Here is a 26,888-nt window from a genome sequence, read left to right as displayed (position 1 = left end):
AATATGCAAAAGATATGTGCATAGTTAACTTCCAAGTTGGTTAAATTTGTCTATAAACCAGATTTCAGATTCAGACTCAGATTTTTTTATGCTTCATATTTATTGAAACTGGCAAGCTTTTAGCGTTCAACTCCATATAACAATATGGAATATATCTAGCATTTTAGACAATTTTATCTTAATTTCAAATCAATCTCAATGCAATCTCAATTGCATTGAGCAATTACATAAGAGGCTTCGCATTTTTAAAAAATTTGCCCTGACTATTTCACTTTAGACTCGGATTTATGTCAGGATTGAGATCTTCTCTGATCCAGTTGCACAGATATTAAAATATAGAGACTTTGGTTATCTCTGTACCGTATGCATTAATTTACACTGGTTAATATGGATTCTACTTTACCAGTAATATCTTCGACTACGATCTCCTAATAGATTCCCTTCAAGTGATGTCTTACTATAAAACTTACAGAGAAGTATAAACTTCGTTTGTAAAATGGTATCTGTTTATTAAAAACTTTAAAACGTCATACAAATGGACTATGAATTAACATCAGAATCGAATTGGATCCTATCAGATCATCATCAGTGACATTTTGCGTAGTAGAATATTGTTTTCAACAAAATACTTACTTTTTGAGTTATTTGCAAAAACCGATTAAAAATGTAAAGATTTATTGAAAAATAAACATATTTACTGGCAAATAACTCAAAAAGTATTGACTTGAGATATAGTCTATAGAGATTTTGCTTGATTACGTCATGAGTAATGACCTACTTATTCGCAAACTTTGGTGCACTATCTCGATCACAAGCGTCACAAAAAAAAAAACAAAAAAAACCGCGACTTTTACTTCTTATACTACCCTAGTCCCCGCTATCCGCATGTATGGGAAAGTCATGTACATGACTAATCCACCAAACCCCCTTATAGTTTGTCCATAATACCAATCACGAGCAAAATCCGCTTCCATCTCTCCGACTACTAGGTATCCTTCTCAATTTTTCTGATAAGCCCTGGTCATATGTAAAGGGCTTATGGGATTTTTGAAATCGCCTAAGTGTTAATCGCCCTTTTTACAGTTAATCTATATTACTTTCCCAAAGAAACACCCTGTATATGCATATTAAAAACGCACGTTCGTTAATAGACTTAACTAAAACTTCATGAACCACTGGATTCACTTTCTTCCTGATTAAAAAGTCGTTGAACTGCATAGATATAGGTACAGTTTATAAATAATTAAAGATTGATTGTATTAAAAGATTTATTAAAGCCATCTTCTATTTTCGTTTTATATGCGCAAAATAATACAATTGTAAAAAAAATTATATCAGTTTACCCTTTCGACCTTTGATATATCAAGAATACAATTCCAGTAGACTAGGCAGTGCAGTTTATTACATAGATCAGATATGCATCCACCAGTGTATTTATATTTTTTGTTTTTGTGTATTTTGTTACTTGAAGTGCAAGCACATACCATTTATAAGGATAGACAGTTTAGCAACACTAACCTACGTTCAAGACGTGGCATAATATTGGAAAAGTTGATAAATAGTACCAACGCACTAGTGGAAAAAGCAAGACATGATGTTGAAGTCGCAGTTGATACAGTAAAAACAGTTGGAACTAAAGTGAAAACTGGTGTAGAAACTTTTAGATGTAGGTTGCATAAAGTTAATGATAAGATTCTTCATCACAACCATCTTATTGCTCCATGCCCGGCTGGTGACGAATCAGATGAATTAACTATTGTAGCTACAAATACATCGGAAAATATTGACCACATCACAATACATAAAAAACCTGAAAGCGAGGATATAAAAAAGATAAAAAACAACAATATCGATGAAAGTGTAAATGAAATTTCACCCAAAGATAAAACTAATTCAATTAATGATAACGGTGACAGTGAGAGTAAAATATATTTTGAAGGGAACTATAAAATATATATCAGGAAAGGGAATGAACCATTTGAAGTAAACAGAGAAGATCAAAATGCTAAAGCGTTTAATCAATTGTTTTTTCCTGAAAAAAAGGATCCTAGTAAGTATACCTTAGTAAGAATGTAGCATTTTTTAATCGCACACTTAAATTGTTTTTACTTACAATGTTCTCAATTTATTATCCTATTCTGAGTATTAGGAACTAATCTTTGTTGGAATTTTACCGTGCTGGACAGGCGGGTAATGAGATGCAACTTGATAGATCTCCCTCGGCCTTTTTGCCCCGGCGATTCGTTGGCTTGCAAATTTTAGAAGCCACGAATGGTCTTACCAGAAGGTTAGTTCTAATAAAAGTTTGTTCTTAATATAGTACGTTCTTTAAAGGTAAAATATTGCAAAACCTCTAAATTTTAAAGAACCGCTTGGATTAACATTAAATTTGGCATCCACATAGCTAGCAAGTGAAGAGAGCTAGCTTTTGCCCTAGGGGTGAGTTCACCCCCTTTTTGGGGTGAAAAATATATGTACGAAATAAGTCCGGAAATGGATAAAATGACTAATTCTAAGCAACTTTTGTTCTATAAAGTTTTTTCACCAAAATAATACTTTTCGAGTTATTTGCGAGTGAATATGTTAATTTTTCTACAAAATAACCACGTTTTTAGACGGTTTTTCGCAAATAACTCAAAAAGTAAGTATTTGGTCGAGAAAAAAATCGTATCAAAAATATAGAACGTAAAAAAGTGAAAAACATGGTGTACATATTAGGTCACTATACCTAGTAGAAGCAGAGTTATAGCTAATGAAATATAGGTTCATATTCGTCAAATTCCAAATCGAATATTTTAACGTGCCATAACCAAAAAACGAAGCACTTTTTTGGGGAAAACTCATTTTAACTTTTTTAAAGTGTTTAGAAAAATGTTTATTTTTGTTTTAAAAAAAAAAATTTAGCATCAAAAGTAAACAAGTTACGCTCAAAATAAAGTTGGTCCTTTTTTCTTGGTAAGAAATCGGGAAAATCACCCCCTAATTAGCATTTCAAATGAACTTAATTGTTACCACTTCACAAGTTTTTCACTCGCATACGTATTGATATGATCTGTAAGTTTCATGGGTTCAAAGTCCTTATTTTTGAAAGAACTGTAGTTAAAAGGACTTGAACGAGTCACTTATCACGAGTGTATGCAAATTTAGAAACACCGAATCTTAACCAATTTTTGTCTTACAGAAAAACAAAAGATACAAAATATTCAGAAAAGTAAAGCTGACTTTTTTTATTGTTTAAGATTTTTGGTATATCCAACAATTTTCAAGTTATTTTGAAAAAGCATTGTTTTCAAAATTAAATTTTTTAAAAAGTTTATTTTAAAGCCAAATTTTTTCAAAAATAAGCACTTTGAATAGATGAAACTTACAGATCATATAAACACAACATAAGTAAAGTAACTTGTGAAGTGGTAACGATTAATTTCATTTAAGTTGCTAATTGGGGGGTGATCTTCCTGATTTTTGTTGCCAAAACAAAAGGGACCAAATTTATTTTGAGCGTAACTTGCTTACATTTGATGTTAGATTTTTTTTTATAAAAACAGAAATAAAGCTTTTTTTAAACACTTTAAAAAAGTTGTAATGTGTTTTCCCCAAGAATGCTTCAATATTTGGATATTTCACATGGAATTATTCTATTTGGAATTTTTCGAATATGAACCCATTTTTCATTAGCTATAATTCTGCTTTTGCTAGGTATAGAGACCTAATATATACTCCGTTTTTTTTTCTTTCACTTTTTGATAGGCTATAGTTTGGCTAAGAATATTTTTTTTTGACAAACTGCTTACGTTTTGAGTTATTTGCGAAGCACCGTCTAAAAACGTGGTTATTTTGTTGAAAAATGATCATATTGACTTTTTCTTCTTCGACATGTTAGCTATGCGTATGCCAAATTTCATGTCAATCCAAGCGGCTCTTTAAAATTTACAGCAAAAACCGTGGAAGAATGTACTAATATTAATATTAAAAGTAAAACTTTCGTTCGTCTTTAGCAGATGCCGCCACTGCATCCATGTCATCATGTTATTTCGTTTGTGAACCGAGGCTGGATGCCCGAATTTTAGTGGTTCAGAGATAGTCAAATATGCACCCTCTGAAGAAACCCTAAGAAGGGTTGAAACTAGTTAGAGTGCTTTTGGCGCTCTCTGAACTAACTAACATAAGACGGCTCTTGTTTCGAAAATGATTATTTATTATTTTCTACTAGCATTTTAATAATTTTTTGATGATCATTTGTTCCGTATTCGGAGCGGAACCTAGCCTGTTCGCATGGTTGGTAACTATCCAGTTTGTTCACCAATTTGTTTGTGCTACTATCTTCATGAATATTTTATATAGTTTGCCTCCATTGTGGTGGTGAAAGCTGCAGTAATATCGTGTACATATGAACATTAATTGAAGAAAATTAATTGAAAGATGAGTGACATTATACAGTGATGGAAATGATCGTTATAAACGTATAAATTTTCGTTACATTACATAATTTCCCACCTTTAGACGTATCAGAGGAGTATGACAACTGTCACTGTGACAGTAGAATTTTATATACTCCATCTAATTTACTTACCGTTGCACGTCATCCTCGTCATAGCCCATGACGTCACATAATACCAACACGAAATATTTAGGCGGTAGGTGTGTTCTTTTTTAGAATCACTTTGCCGAGTACACTGGCATTACAGCCACTAGACATATTTTGTTATATACGCGTAGAAATAATACTTAAAGAGTTCTATTAATGTTAACTTAAAGAAATACACAATAATATGTTTCATTTAATTTGTATAAATGGATTATAAAGCGTTTTTATGAAGCACATTTGTTCGGAATACACTGTAACTATAATCGAACGGAGGTGATATTTTGGCATAAATTGGTAACATTTATTTGACAGTTGCGGTGATGACACTTCATATTTGTTTATATTCTTTATTATAAGTATTTGTTTGATTATATTTACTGTTTGATGTATTTGATTTAAAATGAATTCAAGAATTTTTTGTAATTGGGCAACAATGTCAACTTAGATCTCTAACGTAGATAATGACGTGCAACGGTAAGTAAATTAGACGGACTGTAAAATATTCCTGTCACATACGGTTAAAGGTGGGAAACTATGTAATGTAACGAAAATTTAAACGTGTATAACGAACATTTCCACCTCCACTAGTTTCATCTCTTTTTGTTTCGCAATGTATTATGTTTTCCATCTTTTGAGCTATTTTGCCGGTTATTAGCGCGCTCATCACTGTATAGTTCATACCGATATAAATGTCGAAATATACTAAACTAAAATGACAATTGTAATTTTATCCCTTGACATTATGAAAGTTTGTAACTATCCCTCTACGAATACATAATTTTCTGAGTTCTATATATAATAACCACGATAGAGAGAATTCGACAAAATATGAAGCACTGAAAAAAGGGTTTGGTATTCTTTTTCTCATGATCATCTTTCAGTGCGTCACAGTTTTTCGATTTCTTTCTAACGCATTAAATTGTATGTGACAGAAAAAAGGCACGTCGGTGATTACATTTCGTCGGTGACATTTATAACATTTATTCTAGTTATTCTAGTTGTCGATAGATGGCGCCATAATAAAAAAATATTTTTTTTTAATTATATAATAATATTACAAATATAATCTGTATAATTTATAAGACTACACAAATCAAAGAAAATACCATTTTATAAATGCAAGAAACACATTTGATTTGTTTTTATTCCAAATTGAAAATAAAATGTGACAACTGTCAGATTTAACTAAAATGTCATGTTAGAATAAATGTCATAAATGTGTATTATCATGGACTTACCCTTTTTCCTATCATTTGTTACGCACTGAAAAATGCTCATGAAAAGGACAATATGAACTTTACCACAAAAATTCACCTCGTATACAGGGTGTCCAGAAACTCTACCAACAAACGAAAACAGGAGATTCCTCACATAATTTTAAGACAATTTAACCCAATTCATCTAGTCCGAACAAATGCTTCCTAAAGGAGCTAGAGCTATTTGAAGATGGCGTCTGGTAATTAGTTTTTCTTAAATATCTCAAGAACGCTTCTATTTAAAAAAAAAAAACGAAAATTGGTACACATATTTATCTTCCAGAGATAAATCGATTCCATCCATTGCAAATTTCTAGTACCGATCGTAGGCGTCCGTTTTGGGTAGGGCAACAGATATTATCGCATAACTTTTTTGTTTTTATTTTTAAGCATTTTGGAGTCTGGATTTGGAGTATTAAAATGTAAGGTATTATAGTACTAAAAGGTAGTCTTACTTTATGTCGATAGGATACACCGTTTTCTAGAAAAATCGATTTGAAAATTTTTCGTTTTTTAAATATCAAAAAAAAAGATTTAAAAAAAACTATTTAGAAAAACTAAAACTGGTACGTATATTTATATTCCAGAGATGAATCGATTTCATTAATGCGAATTTCTAGTACCGGTCATATGCGTCCGTTTTGAGTAGGTCAACGGTTATTTTATCGGATAACTTTTTTGTCTTTAATTTTTAAGAATTTTTGACACTAGATTATTAAATTATGAGGTATTCTAATACTAAAAGTTACTCTTGCTTTAAGTTGGTAAAATACACCATTTTTGTGTGAAAATTTTTTTCATTTTTTTTTTCAAATTCAGGAAACTAAAAATTTTTAAATCGATTTTTCTAGAAAACGGTGTGTCCTACCGACTTATAAAGCAAGAGTACCTTTTAGTACTATAATACCTCACCATTTAATAATCCAGTATCACGAATGCTTAAAAGTTAAAGACAAAAAAGTTATGCGATAAAATAACCGTTACCCCACCCAAAACGGACGCCTATGATTGGTACTAGAAATTCACAATGGATGGAATCGATTTATCTCTGGAAGATAAATAGGTATACCAATTTTCGTTTTTCTAACTAAAAGCGTTCTGGAGGTATAAGGAAAACTAATTACAAGACGCCATCTTCAAAGAGCTCTAGCTCCCTTAGGAAGTATTTTTGGACTAGGTGAATTTGGTTAAATTGTCTTAAAATTATCTGAGGAATCTCCTGTCTTCGTTTGTCGGTAGAGTTTCTGGACACCCTGTATTGATTCAGATCTTGAGTCGCAGTCTGGACCATCGAAAAAAAAAATGAAAAATAATAACTATGATCGACCTTTTTTAATATAATAATAAATAATACTATTTTGTCTAGAAATTCTCCGTAGAATATGCCTACTGGGGATACCACACAAAAAAACGTGTCTCCAAACTCTACCTCATAGATGGCGGAAAAAAGGGTCAAAAATAGGTTAATAATAGCATAGGGATTTAGATCATAATAATTTGTATAAAAAAAAATATACATATATAGATAGAAAAGTAAGCCTAACGTTTTGCTTTTATTGTATCTCTATGAGCATTTGAGAATCTGGTCAAGTTTGGAGTGCTGTAAACCCTAGATAAATAAATAAAATTAAACAACTTTTACTAAAACCATTAGCACACTTTTTCCAAGGTGGCAGCCGGGGGACAAGGGTGGCGACCCCACAAACTTGAACTTAAACCTTAAACTTCTTCTCACCCCCCTACACTTTAAAAAAATAAATGCAAGCTAAGGCCTAGAAATGTAACATTTCAATGGACTAAAGAGATATTATAAAGTTTATAAATAGTGTAAAAATATATCATAAAAAATTTTATTAAAATAAAATCATCTGATTTTTTTATATAATATGAGCAAAATTGTAAATTAATATTTGATAATTACTTCCCAAGAATTTTTTATATCAGTTTACCCTTTCGACCTTTGGTATATCGAGAACACATTTTCAGTATAAAAAAATACACTCGGCAGTGCAGTTAATTACAAAAATCAGTTATGAATCCCTCGGTGTTTTTATATTTGTTTTTAAGTGTTCTGTTACTTGAAGTGCAATCACATACCATTTATAAAAATGGCCAACATAGCAATATTAACTTACGTTCAAGACGTGGTGTATTAACATTTTTTGAAAAGATCATAAATAGTGCCCACACAGTAGTGGAAAAAGGAATACATGTTGCAGTCAACACAGTAAAAACAGTTCAAAATAAAGTAAAAACCGATATACAAAATTTTAGATGCGGGTTGCACAAAGTTGGTGATAAGGTTTTTCACCACAACCATGTTATTGATCCATGTAGTGTTGCTAAGAAACCAAAGGAAATATTAATTATGGGTATAACTTTATCTGAAAGTAATGATCATATAAAACCAGAAAGCGAGGATATAAATACTACTACAATAATCAACAATATAGATGAAAGTGTAACTGAAATTTCACCCAAAAATAAAACTAATTCTAATAATGATAACGGTGACAAGGACATTCAAATATATTTTGGTGATGACGATCCATCGAATATCAAGAAAGTGAAGAAACCTGTTGAAGTTAAAAGAGAGGATCAAAATGCTGAAGTGGTTAATCAATTGATTTTTTCTGATAAAAAGGATCCCAGTAAGTATAGACATTGTATAACTAGACCAATGTGTGTAGATATACAATGGTATAGATTAGTAAGAATCTGGCGTTTTTTACTACTTACTTTAATCTTTTTCGTTTACTATGTACTCAATTTCTCTAGAAACCTTTTATACAAACATAAAATAAACATGCACTAGAAATTGATAAACAAACCAAGACAAGGAGCGCTCCCAAATCATGATTATCCCAAATAATGATTTACAAAGTTTATACATTGCAAAATAATGATTCAGGAGTACTCCTCGCAACATAAAATGTGTCTTGGTTTGTTTATTTCTAGTGCATCTTCATTGTGATTTTAATATAGTACTCTGGCATATGATTCTTAACCTTCCGTGACTCGCGCCAATTTTTTGTGATCGCACACTCGCGCACGGTGCTGAAGACCGGGTTCAAAAATATGGGTCGGAAATATTAAAAAAAAAAATTTTTTGCAAAATTGTGTAAAATAATTATTTTATCCAATGAATATATGATCATATAATTTTGTAGATATGCGTTTGTGTCAACAATATATTACTTTAATCAAAAGTAACTTTGTTTATCATAATCTTCATACGTTTCTTCGGCAGTCGATACTTCCTCAAATAATTTTAATAATATTTGCTTCTACTTCTCGTAATCCATATCTAAATATAAATAAACAAATATATAAGCATAAAAATTAGAAAAAGATCTTAAATTACCTTACTAATTAAAACTATCGATGTCTGATCCAAACACAAAAATTGGTGCACAAATACTCGCACCCGGTGTACCGCACCGTGTTGCCTAATAATAAAAGTACTATACCCTTTTTTACACTGCACGTGGACTTCACCCACAGTTAACTGACGACTGAAGAGGTATATGCAGCAGCAATTCAAAATCTCCCCTACAATCAGAGTTATAGGAAGTTATTTACATGGCCGGTCTCACACAACACCGTGTGCGAGTAACGGAGGGTTAAGATACGTATCCACACTCGGCGCTCACCCTCTTCGATTCAACTGGTTTGTGGTTTGTATGTAGGGGAGCGTACACCGTATCCATTTGAGCAGCTACACCAAGCACGGAGCACCCTCGTATGGACACAAACCTTTACACAATTTGCCATTGAATAATTTTTCAATATGAATTATTCAACAGGACAGTACTTCGCTAGCACAGTCTTTACCTGAGAAAAATATTTGTCAGATTATTTTAATGATTTTAATTGCCAATTGTGTAGTAAGATTTTTCAACACGTGTTTAATTCTGTCCAATCAGATTATTATTATACTGGGAATAATCTACTGGCATTATTATACTGAGAAGAAATTTAAGTAATTTGTTTCTGTTTAATTACAACGAGTCTTCTAGTTTTGACAAAATAAACTTTTGTCTAATATCAAATTGTCACGAGGGCAATTAGACCAGGGCGGATCTGTGAAAAAACGTCTATTTTTGGATGTGCGAGATGGCATTCGGATTTTTGCAGATAAAGTTAGGTGACAACTTCAACAATAATAATTGACTTAATAATTGGCTCCTCAAATAACATTAATAAAAACGGAACATTAATAAAAAAATTAAAATATTTAAAAATTTCGAAAAATATCCATTTTTTTTCTACTTTCATTGCTTATAACTTTAAAACGATTCATTTTGGAACAAAGACGTAGGAAAATAAAATAAAGATAATTGAATTTTTTATAAAATACGACTGGTTTAAAATGTTTTAAATTATTACCCTTACTGTAAAATACCAATAAATAGAGAATAAGAAGGCAAAAAAGACTGTTTTTATTCAATGTTTTTCAACCACTTTGGTTGCAGTTAGAACCTTCATAATTCGCTTAGAAACTTCTTACAATATACTTAAACCGTCACCAAATTTCATTAAAATCGAGTTAATAGATTTTTGCATAATGATTTTGCAATCTAAATTTTTTTAAGAAAGTTCAATTTTTTTATAAACTCTCTGAACAAAAAGTAGACCGTTTAGAAGTTTGCTAATTATTTTACATATAAAGAGGTTCTCTACTTATCTAATAGACTTTACAGAATTAAAATCGGATTATTCAAGCGGCCTTAGCACTGTTTTAAAGTTATAAACAATGTTTTGGCTTATAAACAAATACAGTGAGGACGTTTAAGTTGGTATAAATTCATTTTCTCGAGAATAGGCGTCTCTGGAGAAAAATCCCGAAACAGGTCGATTTTTATTTTTAAATCATAATTTTTTGGTGTATATATATCATACTAGTGACGTCATTTATCTGGGTGTGATGACGTATTCGATGATTTTTTAAATGAGAATAGGTGCCGTGTGATAGCTCAATCGAAAGGCAAAGTGTTGGAATACATTAATTTTCTTGAAAATGGGCGGCTCTGAAGACAAATCCCGAAACAGATCAATTTTTATTTTTAAATTATAATTTTTTGGAATAAATATCATACTAGTGACGTCATCCATCTGGGATTATGACGTAATCTAAATATTGGAATTAATTTAATTCAAATTTTTTTTTAAATTCAAGCCCTGTATAAATAATTATGTTAATGTTTATATTAGTGAATACAAAATTGAAAAGCCTTTCGATTGAGCTGTCACACGGCACCTATTCTCATTTAAAAAATCATCGATTACGTCATCACGCCCAGATAAATGACGTCACTAGTATGATATATATACCAAAAAATTAGGATTTAAAAATAAAAATCGACCTGTTTCGGGATTTTTCTCCAGAGACGCCTATTCTCGAGAAAATGAATTTATGCCAACTTAAACGTCCTCACTGTATTTGTTTATAAGCCAAAACATTGTTTATAACTTTAAAACAGTGCTGAGGCCGCTTAATTACTCTGATTTTAATTCTGTAAAGTGTAAAGTATATTAGATAGGTAGAGAGCCTCTTTATATGTAAAAAAATTAGCAAATTTCTAAATGGTCTACTTTTTCTTCAGAACGTTTTAAAAAAATCTATCAGGTATATTTTAATGAAATGTGGTGAACGATTTAAGAATGTATTTAAGAATATTGTAAGAATTTTCAAAACGAATTATGAAAGTTCTAAGTGCAACCAAGTGGTTGCAAAACATTGAACAAAAACAGGCTTATTTTGACTCCTTATTTTGTATGTATTGCTATTTTGCAGAACGGGTAATAATTTAAGACTTTTTAACCAGTAGTTTATTATATAAAATTTAATTATCTTTATTTTATTTCCCTACGACTTTGTTCCAAAATGAATAGTTTTAAAGTTATAAGCAAAGAAAGTAGAAAAAAATCGATATTGTTCGAAATTTTTAAATATTTTAATTTTCTTATTAATGTTCCGGGCATATTTGATAAGGAGCATAAGTCAATTATAATTATTGAAGTTGTCACCTAACTTTATCTGCAAAAATCCGAATGCCACCTCTCACATCCACCTCAAAACAGATCCGCCTGGTCTAAATATAAATCGGCAGATTTAAGAGCCCGCTTATAATCCAGTGAGATTATTTCATGAATAAAACTGTTTTTTAAATAATTTTAACTAATATTCTATTGGTATCTCGTTCCGAATATTTACTAAACCTGCTCATGGTGTTAACTTTGACAAGTTGTAAAACATTAATTGTGATAAATGTCACTGAAAGTTTATTTACAAAGAGTAAAATTTTGTATGTGAGTATCAAAAAATAATCTTTTGAATAGCACACGACAGTAAGAATAAATACAAAAATGATGCTCCAGTTTGTTTTTCTAACTTGTTGCCATTCGACAATAGTCTATTGGCAACAAGTTTTCTAAAAGTTATCGCATTATTTTCAATTTATTCTCACTACCTTGTGATATTAAGGCTTTGTCCACACGGGCGATTTTTTACGGCACCGTAAGAGCCGTAAAAATAAGCGCGAAAATGGGTCTCACGCTGAGAATAGTAGCTGGCCAGACTGAGCTGTAAAATATCGCGCAGCAACATCGAACCGGCCCATCTCTGGCATCGTGCCACAAACGAAGGGACGAATTCATTTTATTTACCGACGGCGCAGTGCCTATATAACCATTGTTAAATCAATAATGTCCATGATTAAAAAAATGCACGAAACAAAAAATAAACACCAAGATACCTAGTATGCAGCGTACTGAACGAAATTTCTAGCAGCTCATCTAGCCAAAACAACGACCCAAAACCTGTATTTTCATCTCGCGACACGCCGCAATTTACATCCACGTGTGGCCATGTTTTTTACACCGCTTACTGCCGCGTAATTTTACGGCGCTTACTGCTCTTACGGCGCCGTAAAAAATCGCCCGTGTGGCCAAAGCCTTTAACCGAAAATAAATTACCTAGATAAATTCAATTTTTACTTAGGCTACGGCCAGACAAGCGATAATTTACGGCGCTGTAATAGCAGTAAGCGAAGTAAAATGAAGCTGCAGTAAAAAGCATGGCCAGAAGTGATCAGAAGTGGATGTAAATTACGGCGTGTCGCGAGATGTAAATACAGTGTTTTGGTGGTTGTTGTGGATAGATGAGCTACAAATTTGGACCCAGGTCCATTCGTGTATGACACGACGCCAAAGATGGCCCGTTCGATGTTGCTGCGCGATATTTTACAGCTCAGTCTGGCCATCCACTGCACTCACCTTGGGACCCATTTTTGCGTTTCATTTTACTGCTCTTACGGCGCCGTAAATTGTCGCTTGTCTGGCCCGCTGGCATTAAACCCGCTGATAAATCCCTGTAGTGGAGCTTATCTCCTAATTCCTACCTTTTTAATTTTGGCTTAACAGCCTCGGCAGTTAACCAGAAAATACGCCATTTTTGGGAAAAGTTATTTACCAGCAATTTTATTGCTGGGATCGAATCTTACGATTGTACTATACATTAATAATATATGTAGATATACAAGGTCCGCAGATAGTGTGCTATTTTTAATAAACAAATTATAGCTCCGAAATCGTGTTTTTTTTTCAATTATTGCTCTGTAACTCCGAAGATTTTAATATATTATTTTTAGAAAAACTTACCACCCGTTTACCCTTTAACTATCAAAATATTATTCTCATTTGAAAGCTGTATAATTATATAAAAAATCTCTGTTCAATAAATTAAAACCTTTTGTTATAATATATAATTTAATTTATTATAACAAAACCAAACGATCTTTCGCATTTACTAGTGCGTTAGTTAGGGGTCTCTACTTGAGTTAAAATGAAGAAAATTGCTCCATTGGAAGCAGAGAAAATACATTTTTTTAACCTATACCGATTTTTAACTTTGAGATTCTATTTTCTTCAACCTAATTTGTGTTTGAGATTTTAGTATTTTTGGCATTTTTCAAGCGTAATACGGTTTTTATTATTATAATATGTTATGACTTATGAGTCTCTTGAAGATATGAAAATTTGTATGTAGAAAGAGGACCGAAATAAAAAGGTTCGAAAATTACCATTCTATTGTTTATAACTTTGTCGCACATGCCGGTCAACTTTGACGAGGTTTTATCTCAGGAATCGCAATTAAACTTTTTCTCTTTTAGAAGAAGCGTTCTGCCGCTTCCTTTCCAGTAGTGTTTTCTTAATTTAATTTAATTTAATTTAATAATTGCCGAGATATTCTATTTGTTTATAAGCCAAAAATTTTTTTATAACTTTAAAACATTCCCGAGGCCGACTAAATAGTCCATCAATTCTGTAAAGTACTGTTACGCGTGAGTGACTTTACTGATTTTTTTTACACTAATTATTACAACATTGACTTTGATTTATCTATTCTAATACGCAATAGCTAATTTAGTTAATATTTTAAATTACATTTCAAAACACCGTTCCCGTTACATATATTTCATGAATCGCGACGACAAGTATATATGTCAATCAGCCAGGACGACAATGTTAAACAACACACTGAATACGTCCAAACCTAAAATGTATATCTATATTATTTGGATCCGCTACTGGAATAGTCGAGAAGGTCCATCGAACAACGCTTTGTGACGCCACACTTCCTTAAAAGATATTGGAACTCGCGAGATCACGAATGTTCGGCAGACAGGTACTATGTTGGTCGACCAACTATGTTGGTCAAATAAATAAATTCGATCTGGCGCCTAATTGAATTAGGGGGCTAGCATAACATTGCCTCCTCCTTAAAAGATGCTTCCTCCTGGAACCTGGTCAGGACGGGAACTGGATGATAGTATCGGCAACTGGACCCTCTGTTATAACCCCAGTTGTATAAAAGTGACAAGTAACGGTTTTTGATCTGCACCAGTAACTATTCGGATTGCAACAGAGACTAACCTGGACCTCGGTGTTTTTAAATATTTCTTCCACCATATTACGGACAACCCTCCAATCTAATTGGCGGCATTCTAACTTTGGCATGGCTTTACACGTCGGACTCCAACACGTGCTCTCTCAATTGAATTAATGCATCCCATACATCTTGGTAGGCAGGTTGGTCATGGACAGTGCCTTTTGTTACCAGATCGAAAAGGTAACGTGATGCATCTTGGAGTTACAATGCTTTGCCTTCTTCTTCTTAAGGTGCCGAGACCGTTTGTCGATCGTTGGCTCTCATGCTGCCCAGCATATTAACAATCATTGACTTATTTACAGCCGCACGAAATAGTTCAGTGCTAGTTTTCCCAAACCATTGGCGTAGGTTTTTAAGCCAAGAAGTTGTACGGCGGCCCACACTTCTTTTTCCCATTATTTTACCTTGCATGGCAAGGTGAAGTATGTCATATTTTTCTGGGTGACGCATTATATGACCAAAGTATTCCAATTTGCGCCTTTTAACCGTGTTCACTACTTCGCAACTTTTATTCAAACGTTACAAAACCCTTTCGTTTGTGACTCTTTCTACCCAACTGATCTTCAGAATACGGCGGTAGACCCACATCTCAAATGCTTCTAGGTTTTTTAAAAGCGATTCTGTCAGGGTCCATGCTTCAACCCCGTAAAATAGTACTGGAAATATATAACATCGAACCATTCTTATGCGAAGTTCCAAATTTAGATCATGACTGCACAGGATTTCCTTATATTTCATAAAACTTGTTCTTGCTTTGGCAATTCTACTTTTTATTTCTGTACTAGGGTTCCAGCTTGCATTAATATGAGTACCCAGATATACAATATTACTTACTCGTTCAATTGAGTCATTACCGATAGTTACGTTATAGTTATTATTATTTACGGCTGCCTGTTTACTAATAACCATAAACTTTGTTTTTCTTGCGTTGAGTTTGAGTCCATATATCGCGCAAAATGCCACCATTCGCTTCAATAACGCTTGAAGATGTTCAATTGATCCTGTCAGTAACAAGGTGTCATCTGCGTATCTGATATTGTTCATAAGCATACCATTAATGAGTATTCCCTGTTTTGCGTTTTCCAACACTTCATTTAAGATTGTTTCAGCGTAAAGATTAAACAACATTGGTGACAATATACAGCCTTGTCGAACTCCACGCTTGATTTTTACTTCTTCAGAGCACTGATTCCCAACACATGCAGCCTGGCCCCAATACAAATTTGCGATTATTCTAATGTCCCTACCGTCCAGACCAGCAGTTTTGAGAATATGTAGTATTTTTTCATGGCGAACTTTATCAAAGGCCCTTTCAAAATCAATCGCGCACATGAAAACGTCATGATTTACATCTCTGCATCTTTGAATTAAAACTTGGGTTGCGAATAGTGCATCACGCGTTCCAAGGCCACAGCGAAAACCGAATTGAGTACTTGAGATTCTTTCCTCAATTTTTCTATATGTTCTTTGATGAATTATTCTGAGAAAAGTTTTCAATACGTGATTCATTAGGCTGATGGTGCGATAGTCACTGCATTTTGTGGCTCTGTGTTTTTTTGGTAGTACAACAAATGAGGATTTAAGCCAATCTTTAGGAATTTTTCCGCTTTCGTAGATTAAGTTGAATAATTTCGTAAGTATCTTAATGCCATCGGTACCTAAAAGCTTTAGCGTTTCTACGTAAATCCCATCTGGTCCGATCGCCTTGCCGTTTTTTGCGTTCTTTATAGCGTATTGCACTTCTTCCCTAGTTATTGGAGGACCGCTCATGTCATCTAGCGTTTCTAGTTCGCTTCTTTCATCATCGAATAATTCCTTTATATATTATGTCCATCGTATTAGTTAACCTTCGATATCGATTATAATTTTTCCGTTTTTATCTTCGATTAGTGGAAGATTACATTTTTTATTCAGTCCTGCAACTTCTTTCAGTTTTTTGTGCATATTAAATGCGTCATAGATACGCTCGTAGTTCTCAATTTCTTTACATTGTTGTTTATGCCACTCTGATTTAGCTGATCTTATTTTTCTTCGAATCATACTGTTTAGCTTTTTGTATTCTGTCAGATTAGCATTCTTATATTTTCTTCTTGCATCCATTAAATTCAATATATCTTCTGTCATCCACTGTTGCTTATTCCTACGCTGATTTTCCATTAGATGGTCTTCTTGGACTTTTTCCAATGTTTATTTGCATGACTCCCATAATTGTTCTTCTGAATTTTTATTTCCCAATTTCTGAAACTGATCTTCTAATTTATCGGTTACTATTTCTTTCACTTCCGCATTTGAAAGTTTATCTTTGCTGATCCTAGGAGATATTTTGGGTTTTTTAATCTTTTTAAATTTAAGTAATACTTTAGCTGCTAGTAAGTTGTAGTTGGAGGGTAAATCCGCTCCTGGATATGTTTTGGAGGATAAGATAGCATTTCTATATCTTTTTGATATACAGATATAATCAATTTGATTTCTTACTATTCTTCCACAAGTATCCATAGGAGATTTCCAGGTCTAAATTCGTCGCTTAGGCAAGTCAAAAAAAGTGTTGGATATTAATAATTGTTTTTCTACACAAAATCTAATCATTCTATCTCCATGGTCGTTTCTCATTCCTAAACCAAACTTGCCAACGATATCTTCTTCACTACCTCTTCCAACCTTGGCATTAAAATCCCCCAATACAATGTTTATATCTTGGCTTCCTGTGAGTGATAATAAATAGTCTAGATCTGAATAAAAGCTTTCGACAACTTCATCGTCATATTGTTGTGTAGGTGCATATACCTGAATGATGTTTAAGTCTGTACGATTTGTTTTTATTTGTAACATTATTAATCTATCTGAGTATAGCACGATATTTTTTACTGATTTTGCGACATTTTGTTCTAAAATAAATGCCACACCATTTCTATGTTGCGGACCTTTTTCACCAGAGTAGTAAATTTCATAATTATCTATCGTCATATGGCCAGAATCCGGCCACCTCATCTCGCTTATACCTAAGATATTTATATTTAACCTTCGCATTTTCTTGATCGTATTGTGAATCTTTCCAGATTAAACATACTTGTAATATTCCAAGTCGCTATTAAACATTCCTTATCTTTTACCAAATTTGATGAATTACAGGGAATTCGCTTGCTGACGACTGAGGAAACCCTGCTGTTTCCCACGCCGAATCTTGGATTCCGAGTCCCATGATTAGTAAATATATTTACATTATCAATATCTGTCATCATGAGTTACTAGGGAAGTTATAATCAAGTAGTTTCCCGTTGCTTTCCTGATTCCACTGCCGTTGACTGAATTTTCAGCTCATCCGCCTTCGGGGCCGATTTCTCAACCCCAGGACAATAGAGTGCCCTTCCGTACCTCCTAGTAACGGTTGATTGCTTATACCGGCGCACATTCGGTTTTTATTTAGGTTTAGGTTCGCAGTATCGCAGCCGGTTAAATCATTATTTGATTGTCGCCTGCGACTTTGTGGCACCGCACCTGTTAGGAATTGTATTCCTTGGCCGCGAGCCACTAATGACACAGCTTCTGTCCTGTGTCATGTCCTCAGTTGATCCGCCGGTACTTATTTGGCGAAGCCTTATTCGTATCTGTCCTGTATATCTACAGGAACGTTCCCTATCAGCCATTAGGACGCGCCGTGTTGGGGTTAAGGACTTCCCCATCCAGGTCTGTCTTTCACAAAGTACTGAAAAACGCTTTGCACAAAATGCTTTGCCAGGAGCTGGGAATTGGCATTGAAGTTTTGCTACTCGACCAAAATTCCTTCGGAAGGCGGACGACAACACTCGTGCGTCTTTAATACTGGTCGGGATAGTATGGGCCAGTGAGTAGTCATCGGGGATTGCGAGTAGATCTTGCTTTTCTTCAGGGGTAAAACCATATCTCGCTTTACCGGTACCTCCATAGGCCCCCATGAACTCCTCAAACGTGAGGTCAGGTACTTCGCGGACTTGGTTCACTTCCACTTCTTCATCTACGTCGTGGTCTCCCTCGAACGGCGCCAACCGATTATGGTGGACTACCATAGCTTCCCCTAGGAATCTTACATAGGTGATCGTTTGTTCCATAGCCTTTTCTAAAACCCGCCTGTTCTATGGGCTGATAAAATTCCAATTTATTTTCTAGTCGTTTTGTAATTATATTTGTAAATAGTTAATAAATATGGGAAAGTAGACTTTTGGACCTGTAATGTCTGAGGTCGGTAGCATCACCTTTTTTATTAAGTATGATAATTTCTGCGTTATGCCACTGAGATGGTGTTATTGCTTCCTGCAGATATCTAGTGCATAGTTTGGCAAGGACCTGCCATAATCGTTTTATAGACACTTTCAAGGCATTTGCCACTATTTTATCGCCTCCGGGGGATTTTAGTGCATTTCTTGCACTGACTTTTGAACTTCATTGGGTGTTACGTCCGGTAAAATTTCAGATCCCTGTTTGATTATCTTTGGTAATGATCCACTTGGGTTACATTGCTCTTCTTTGTATAGTTGTCTATAAAAACTCTCTATAGTGTTCATAATTTAATCTCTATCCTCAATGATTTACCCCTCTTCACTTCTTAATTTGTGTATGTTTCTTCTTCCAATGAGTTCTGCCTGAGTACTTTCAAGCTTTTGTTTTCTTCTATTACTCTAGTTATTTCCATCGTATTGCATCGTCTCGAGATCCTTTCTAACTTCATTTTTAATTTTCTAATTCAAGATTCTTAGTTCATTTTGGTTATGATCTTGATTTTATCTAAGTATTCTTCTTTCCTCTAGAAGATGTTTTGTGCTATGGCTTAATTTCTTGTTATTGTTTTCAGAACAAGGACAGTATCTCTTTTCAGCTTCTTTTAATATTTGAATAATATTATTTTTCATTTCATTGATGCCGATATTCTCGAAGTCTAATTAATCTATGGTCACTCCCTGTTGAAAATTTATTCAATACTGTTACATGCTCCACAATATCTTTCCGATTTGATATTATGAAATCAATCCCATTATTTGTTCTTTGTTTCGGACTCTTCCATGTCCACTTACGCTGAAGTTTCTTTCTAAAGAATTAGTTCATTACAAGGAGATTTTCCTGATGTAAGAAGTCAAGAAGCCTGTTATGAATACCTCTCTTATTTCTCTCACCAAATCCAAAGTTTCCCATAGCGGATTCTGCCTCATTTGAATCCCAATTTGGCGACTGGGAAGCCAAATTCTGCTTCTGCATATATCAAGAATTATACATAAATCACCTAATTGATTCTTTTCATGATGTATTTACCAGTGTATTTTCTTATTCATGTTTCTTTTGTTCTTAATAAACGTGTAATATTTCGATTAACATTATTATTTATTAGTTTAAATATAATTTACAAATATTTACAAATTTATCTTCTATGTCTTTTTAAATGGCTTGTTACTAAACAAAATTATATTTTAGATGGAGAAAGTCAAAGCACAGAAAGAAGTAAACCAAACATAGATATTAGAACAGGAGATGATTAACATTGAAATATTCCGGTGGAAAATTGGAAGTACATATTTTAAGGTTTCTAAATAAATAATTTCAACTAAATAGTTTGTTTTAACCAAGTTTACCTTTTAAATGCAAATTAAATTCTTGTATTGCTTGTACACTATTATTAAATTGCCGCAACTTAAATGTTTTATATACACCTAATTTTATATAAATTACTTCAGCTCCAAATTTTTCTGTTCAAATAATAGTAAGAAATGGAAATTTTTAGTGTCAATTCGCGATTAAGCCTGAATATAGAGGGCAGGTCGAATGCAGGAAAATGGTCGATATAAATGGTATAACAAACATTCAATTGAGGAACAGAACAATACCGATTTGATTTAAAATATTTTAATGTACTCATAATGCTGAAATATACTAAAAATTTCTTAATAGTGACCAAATTCCATTCAAATCAACAATTTTCTGGTTTGTTTATATCACTTATAGTAGTTCAAATTTATTCCACCAGAGGTCAGTTACTTTGTTTTTCATCGCGAATAATACCTATGTATCGGACAAAGTAATATGGAATCAGAAAAAAAAGGAGAAGTCCAGATCCGTAAATCTGAAATCTCTTGTGGAACCAATTACTGGTTACTTCGTGTATCACTGCCTTTTTAAATTTATAAGGCAAGGAGACGACGAAAAAAGAAGACGAAAAGGACTCTACAATATGCAGTCATATTTGGTCTACTCGTCTTGGAAAAAATCCAGCGAATGTTGGTTCCGTGTACTACTCGAAATCTGAGTAAACTGGGAAAATGAGAAACAGATTATGTTTTACATATTTCGGTTCAGAGATGATCAATCCTTACGTACATTTCAGTCTCCCCAGAACTCATCAGAGGGGCTACATGATCACCTTTTCATCATCAGGTGATGACGAAGAGATGATTTAGTCTCCCCAGACCTTATCAGAGGGGCTACATGGTCACCTCTTCATCATCAAGGGATCATGTAGCCCCTCTAATGATGTCTGGGGAGACTGAAACGTACGTAAGGGGATGACTGATCACTCTGAACCGAAATGAAATATATGCTGTCTTTTATAATATGGAATGATTCATTTCTTAGTACCTATTCTTCTCTTAGGTTTGTCTATGAAGGCAGTTACAGATACATCCAGTGTTTTAGTAGACTGTTACTATCCACACTGGTACAAAAACACGACAGTGGCTCAAAAAATCATTTAGCGACATTGTGACTAACTACCCCCAGAATTCAAAAGAACAAAAATTATCGCAATCCATAAGCATGGCAAAGACAACCAGCTGCCTGAAAGTTACCGGCCTGTCGCCTTACTCAGTTGCCGTTATAAATTACTAGAACGACTCTTATATAACCGAATATGTAACACCATCTAGGGCGCTGTACCAATTGAGCAAGCTGGATTTAGAAGAGGACGAAGCTGCTGTGACCAAGTGCTGTCCTTAACTACATTCATCGAAGCTGATTTTGAAAGACGTGAAAAATCTGCCATAACATTTATAGATGTTACGACTGCCTATGACAGTGTGTGGAGAGAGGGCCTTATTTATAAGTTGATGAAAATCACACCCTGCCTCAAAACTTGTTGATAAACAATCTACTAACTAACAGACTCTTTCAGGTATATATAAATGATGCACGGAGTAACGTTAGAAAACTTAACAACGGCTTACCTCAAGGCTCAGTGCTAGCTCCTTTACTATTTACCTTTATACGGCAGATATACCTGAAACAAAATCGAGAAAATTCGCTTATGCTGACGACTTGGCCATTGGCTTCCAAGACAATAGTAAAGAAGCTGGAGAACGAGCTCTAAACGAGGGCCTAACTACACTAAGTAACTACTTTAACAACTGGCGCTTACGTCCTAACACAAGCAAAACTGAAACCTGTCTCTTTCACCTGTCGAATCAACTTGCGGGCAATACTCTCAATGTAATTCTAAATGATACAGCTATCAAATAACAACAACCCCAAATACCTAGGCGTCACACTTGATAGAACACTCTCCTTTAAAAGCCTTTTTACAAACGCAGACGGTAAACTGAGAACAAGAAACAATATAATAACAAAGCTTGCTGGAACAACTTGGGGTGCTTGGGCTGCAGATACTCTTCGGAGCTCTGCTCTAGCTTTGGTTTTTCCAGTGGCAGGATATTTTGCACCAGTATGGCTAAATAGTGCACATTCAAACAAGATCGATGCCCAACTTAATCAAACCATGAGAATAATCACTGGAACAATAAAATCAACCCCAGTGAGATGGCTGCCTACTTTGAGCAATATTGCTCCACCAGATCTACGCTGTACAGCAGCATTAGTGAGAGAGTACCAAAAAATTGTAGCCAACGTACAATTACCAATCCATCACGACATACCAGACATCTCAAAAGAGCACCAGCGACTGAAATCTAGAAATAATCCAATCAGATCAGACCAACAATAGCAGCAGATTATATTCAGATATACACCCCAACTCAGGGTTTCATCGGATCAAATCTTCCCCGGTCCATCTGGGCGAGGCTTAATCGCATACGTACCGGACATGCTAAATGTGCTGATTCTCTGTTCAAATGGGGTCGTGCGGAAAGTCCGCAGTGCGATTGCGTATCACCTAGACAGACCATAAGCCATTGTGTTTCAGATTGCCTAAATCGTGCCTACCGTGGAAACCTCCAGGACTTTGTAGAATGCTCTCCAGAAGCAATTGAATGGCTATGTAAATTGGACAGTAATATTTAGGATCATTCATTATATTTTAGTGTTTGAATAATATTTAATATTTGTGTATTTATCGTACTGTGAAAGTCGATACGCTAAATAAATAATAAGTAGACTGTTAGAGTACGTCACTTTTCTCCATCCAAGGTTTGTGATGTTTAAAGAAAACTCTGTGTACTACTTCTGAATCTCTGGACTTTGGTCAGAGGTGTCTTCTGCTATGGTGGGATTATGCCTATCTTTTTTTTTCTTTTTCATTTTTCGTAGTTGGTGGTGCCCATATGTATATCCTGGTTTATCCTTTTTGGAAGGATGGCCTGGAATCTTTCTTCTTTTTGTGTTAACTTGCGCAGTTCGTCTAAAGAAATTCTGTCCAATTTTAGGGGGCTGACTAATGGGTGTTCCTTTGAAAAAGAAGTAGTCTTGACTTTTGGTAATGTTAGTGGTTCGTCTTTACTTGTTCTGTTGAAACTAGTGTATATTCCATTACTGGTTTGTATTTGACAACCTGATGGTAACTAAATTAGATAGGTCCCCTCTATTACTTCTATTTCAGTGGTGGTGCGATAGTAGATAGATTCCGTAGCCTTTGGGAAAACAGCAATATAGTTTGCATCTGACACTTTTTGGATAATTGATGTAGTGACAGTAACAGAAACACTTTGGTATTGGGCAGCATCTTTGCTTTATTGAAGAATTTGTATGGTCCAGTCATTAGTATAGTAATTATCTTATGGAAATTTTTTATCTGTAGGACAGATGAATGTTTTGTAATGGTCTGGTTTGTATGATAGGTATGCGTATTTGCATCAGTCGTGAGGTTAAAGGGTTTAGTGAAATATGAATATTGCATAATCGGTTCGTTAATCAATAAACTTTTGGAAGTTTAAGAAATCTTGGGTGTGTTTAATTTTTGACATCTTTTTAAGCATGTTGAAGGTGCATTTTTGAATCTGAATGGTATTCTCAGATATTTATAGTGATCATTTTCAACGTAAAATGCCGCGTTCTGGACATATTCTTCATTCATTTCAATTCGATGGAATCAGCTAGCTAGATCGAGGATGGAAAGGTATTGGCAACGTTCTAGTTTGCTCAGAATGTCTTTTTGCAACAGAATATCGGTCATCGATGGATTTCTACTTTACCTTCCTGTAGTTGACAACTATTCGCCATTTCATTTCTCCTGAGACATTTGGTATTTTTGGTACGACCCAGTTTAAAGATAATCAAGGTAATTGACTCGGTCCGATGATTTCTTGATCGATATGTGGATTACTTCTTCCTGGCAGATATGTAGATACCGATATGACGGTGTATACAGGAACTTCGTATCTGAGTAGTATGTGGTGCTTTATTTGGTTAGTAATGCTAATCTGGATGCTCAAATGTCTCCATAAATTTATTTCGCAGTCGTCTTATGTGAAAATAGTCTTCTGTATTTAGATAATCGGTTCTAAGGAGAGGATCCATATTTCTAAAATTTATTATCATCCGTGGGTAGGACATCTGACGTGTACATATTATAATCTAGAAGATTTATTGATTGGCTTTTCATGTAATTAGTTAATGCTTCTTGGGTATATTCATCGGTTCTATCGATTAACTCCATCCAGGTCAGTTTCTTACATTCGATAGTAAGATTTTATAGTAGTAGTCTTATAGTTTTATAGTATTATTTTAACAATATAATGTATATGAACAAAAGTTGTGAGTAATGTTTCATCCACGATATTTCTTCTATTAAATATATTCTACTAGTTTCTTTTCTGCTTGTTCTCAGATTTTTACCGTTTTCCATGCTTCTCTAGATCTTGTTGACCCTATATATTTGTTGAGCTCTTTGCATTTACTTTCCCAGGAATTATTTTTTGCTTTTGTTAGGTACTAGATTTTTTACTTCTTTGTTTTATCTTCCATATGTTCGTCTGTCATCTGGGTCGTTTGTTTGCAGCCACTTTTGATACGCATGTTTCTTGTTATGTACTGCATTAGCGATGTCATCTGTCCACCACAATGAAGTATTCTTTTTATTCCTTTGGATCGTGCCAAGCTCTTCATAAGCTGCTTCATTGATTTTATTTATTATCTTTTGTAGCTATTCTGGGTCGTTTGAGTCGTTTTGCAGTGCATCAATATTGTATTTAGGTAGATCCGTCTCCCGTGGTTTTGATTGAGCTAGTTGGTTGTCATTTTGATGTAGTAGTCGCGGTCGATACTGTAGAAACCATTTTGATCTTACCATATAGTGGTCAGTTCCCGCACACCGATCGTCTTAATACTCTTACGTCTTCAACTTGTATAATAATATAGTGTTTCTTGTTTGGTGATAACATAATCTATAATTGTCTTGGTATTTCTCGTCGGTTAGATCCAGATATACTTATGTATGTTTTTATGTTGGTAGAATCCGTTTAGGATTTTTCGAGAGTGCTGTTCCCAGAATTCGATTAAATGTTCCCCATTTTCATTTGTTTTACCATCACTATACCCACAACTTTGTCATTTGTTTTGTTTTTTTTTCTGTCCAAGCATTAAAATCTCCCAACAGCACAATTTCTTTGCCGCTTTTTATATTTTCGATAAATTCTGATAAGGTCTCGTAGAATATTTGTTTAGGTGTTTTTATGTACTTTCTGACGGAGCATATATTCTAATGATCTCGAAGCTTTTCAGGTTTCCTTTTAAGTATTTTTTACCCATATTGATACCACTGCTTGTGCTTGTGCTCTCGTGTCTTTCGCTACTCCTCTATAAATATGGATAAAACCTTCTATGTCTTCACTACGTTGGCCTTTTTTCTTTGTTTCGTTGAGAATTGTGATATCTGATTTTATTTTCTTTACTTCAGCTATGACTTCCTCTGACTTGGTTCTCCACCCTTGGATATTTCATGTTTTTATATTTATAGTCCTTGTTGGATTGCTAAGTTGTCTTCGTTTTTTCCCGTCCGTGTTCCGAGGCTGGATTTTAGAATTTTTTACAGTGCATATTTTTACAGGTATAGATGAGTAGGTCCTATTCCCCAACCCCCTACCAGCTGGACCAGTATTTGCCCTTAGGGTTTACTCCCTTGGTCAAGAGTATGTAGTAGAGAGAAATATAGTGACCCGCCTGCCTTCGGAAACCTAATCGCCATTCGGGGTAGGAAGAAACAAGAGTTAGCCAAAAGATTCTGATAATAAAGATTAAAGTTATTTCATTCAAGACAAGTTAAAGAAGAGTAAAATGTGAAGGCCCTTATGATCCACTAGGTGCGTTTCATAAGTACTTGAGTGTTAATACACTTTGTATTCCCGCTCATACCTCCATACCTCGCGGTGTTGACTACAGACTGTATGGTTCATCCAGAATGCCATAGCATGGAGGATAGAAAACACATATCCCGCTTGCCACGTTCATAATTAATTTGGTTCAAAGTGCAAATTATTACTCTTTTTTCGTTTCATCATATTTGACGAAACGACCGACGTGTCCCACTTGGAATAATTTTCTCTAAATTTGAGATACCACATACACAATAACAACATTCGTGAAGGATTTGTCAAGTTCATTGACGCTTATGAGTAGAGCTCGGGAAATATGCAAAATGCATATTAAGTGCATATTTGCATATTTTGGCTAAATTTTATAAGTGCATATGCATTTATTAAAATTGCATATTTTCAGACTTTTGGTACCTCAAACGATACCAACAGAAAATTTTTTAAACAGAAATGAGAAGTCTCATATCCAAACAATAAATCTGAAAATTCTCGTGGAACGTCGTGTAATATCCTTAATATCTGCCTTTTACAATTTATAAGGCAAGGAGACGACAAAAAGAAGACGAAGGGTACTACAATATGCAGTCACATTTTGTTAG

At 34.2% G+C, this 26,888-nt stretch overlaps 1 protein-coding gene across 2 annotated transcripts; it reads left to right on the top strand.

The window, feature by feature from the left end:
• The first annotated feature begins 1,376 nt into the window (after positions 1-1,376).
• Positions 1,377-20,368, top strand: LOC126881216 (uncharacterized). 2 transcript variants are annotated; one of them, XM_050645333.1, is made up of 2 exons: positions 1,377-2,050; positions 20,234-20,368. In XM_050645333.1, exons 1-2 carry the CDS (start codon positions 1,417-1,419, stop codon positions 20,296-20,298), a joined length of 699 nt encoding a protein of 232 aa, XP_050501290.1. In that variant the 5' UTR covers positions 1,377-1,416; the 3' UTR covers positions 20,299-20,368. The 2 variants fall into 2 exon arrangements, with proteins under 2 accessions (XP_050501290.1, XP_050501301.1); XM_050645344.1 differs by lacking the exon at positions 1,377-2,050 and adding an exon at positions 7,818-8,492.
• Positions 20,369-26,888: the final 6,520 nt, after the last annotated feature.

The sequence above is a fragment of the Diabrotica virgifera genome, chromosome 1 (assembly GCF_917563875.1).
Source record: "Diabrotica virgifera virgifera chromosome 1, PGI_DIABVI_V3a".
In the NCBI taxonomy this organism is placed as follows: Eukaryota; Metazoa; Arthropoda; class Insecta; order Coleoptera; family Chrysomelidae; genus Diabrotica; species Diabrotica virgifera.
This window is presented reverse-complemented; position numbering and strand designations above follow the sequence as displayed.

Coding starts and splice junctions, on each gene's coding strand:
- LOC126881216 (XM_050645333.1), top strand. CDS start 1,417: ATGCATCCACCAGTGTATTTATATTTTTTGTTTTTGTGTATTTTGTTA. Junction 2,051..20,233: donor TCCTGAAAAAAAGGATCCTA/GTAAGTATACCT, acceptor ATTATATTTTAG/ATGGAGAAAGTCAAAGCACA.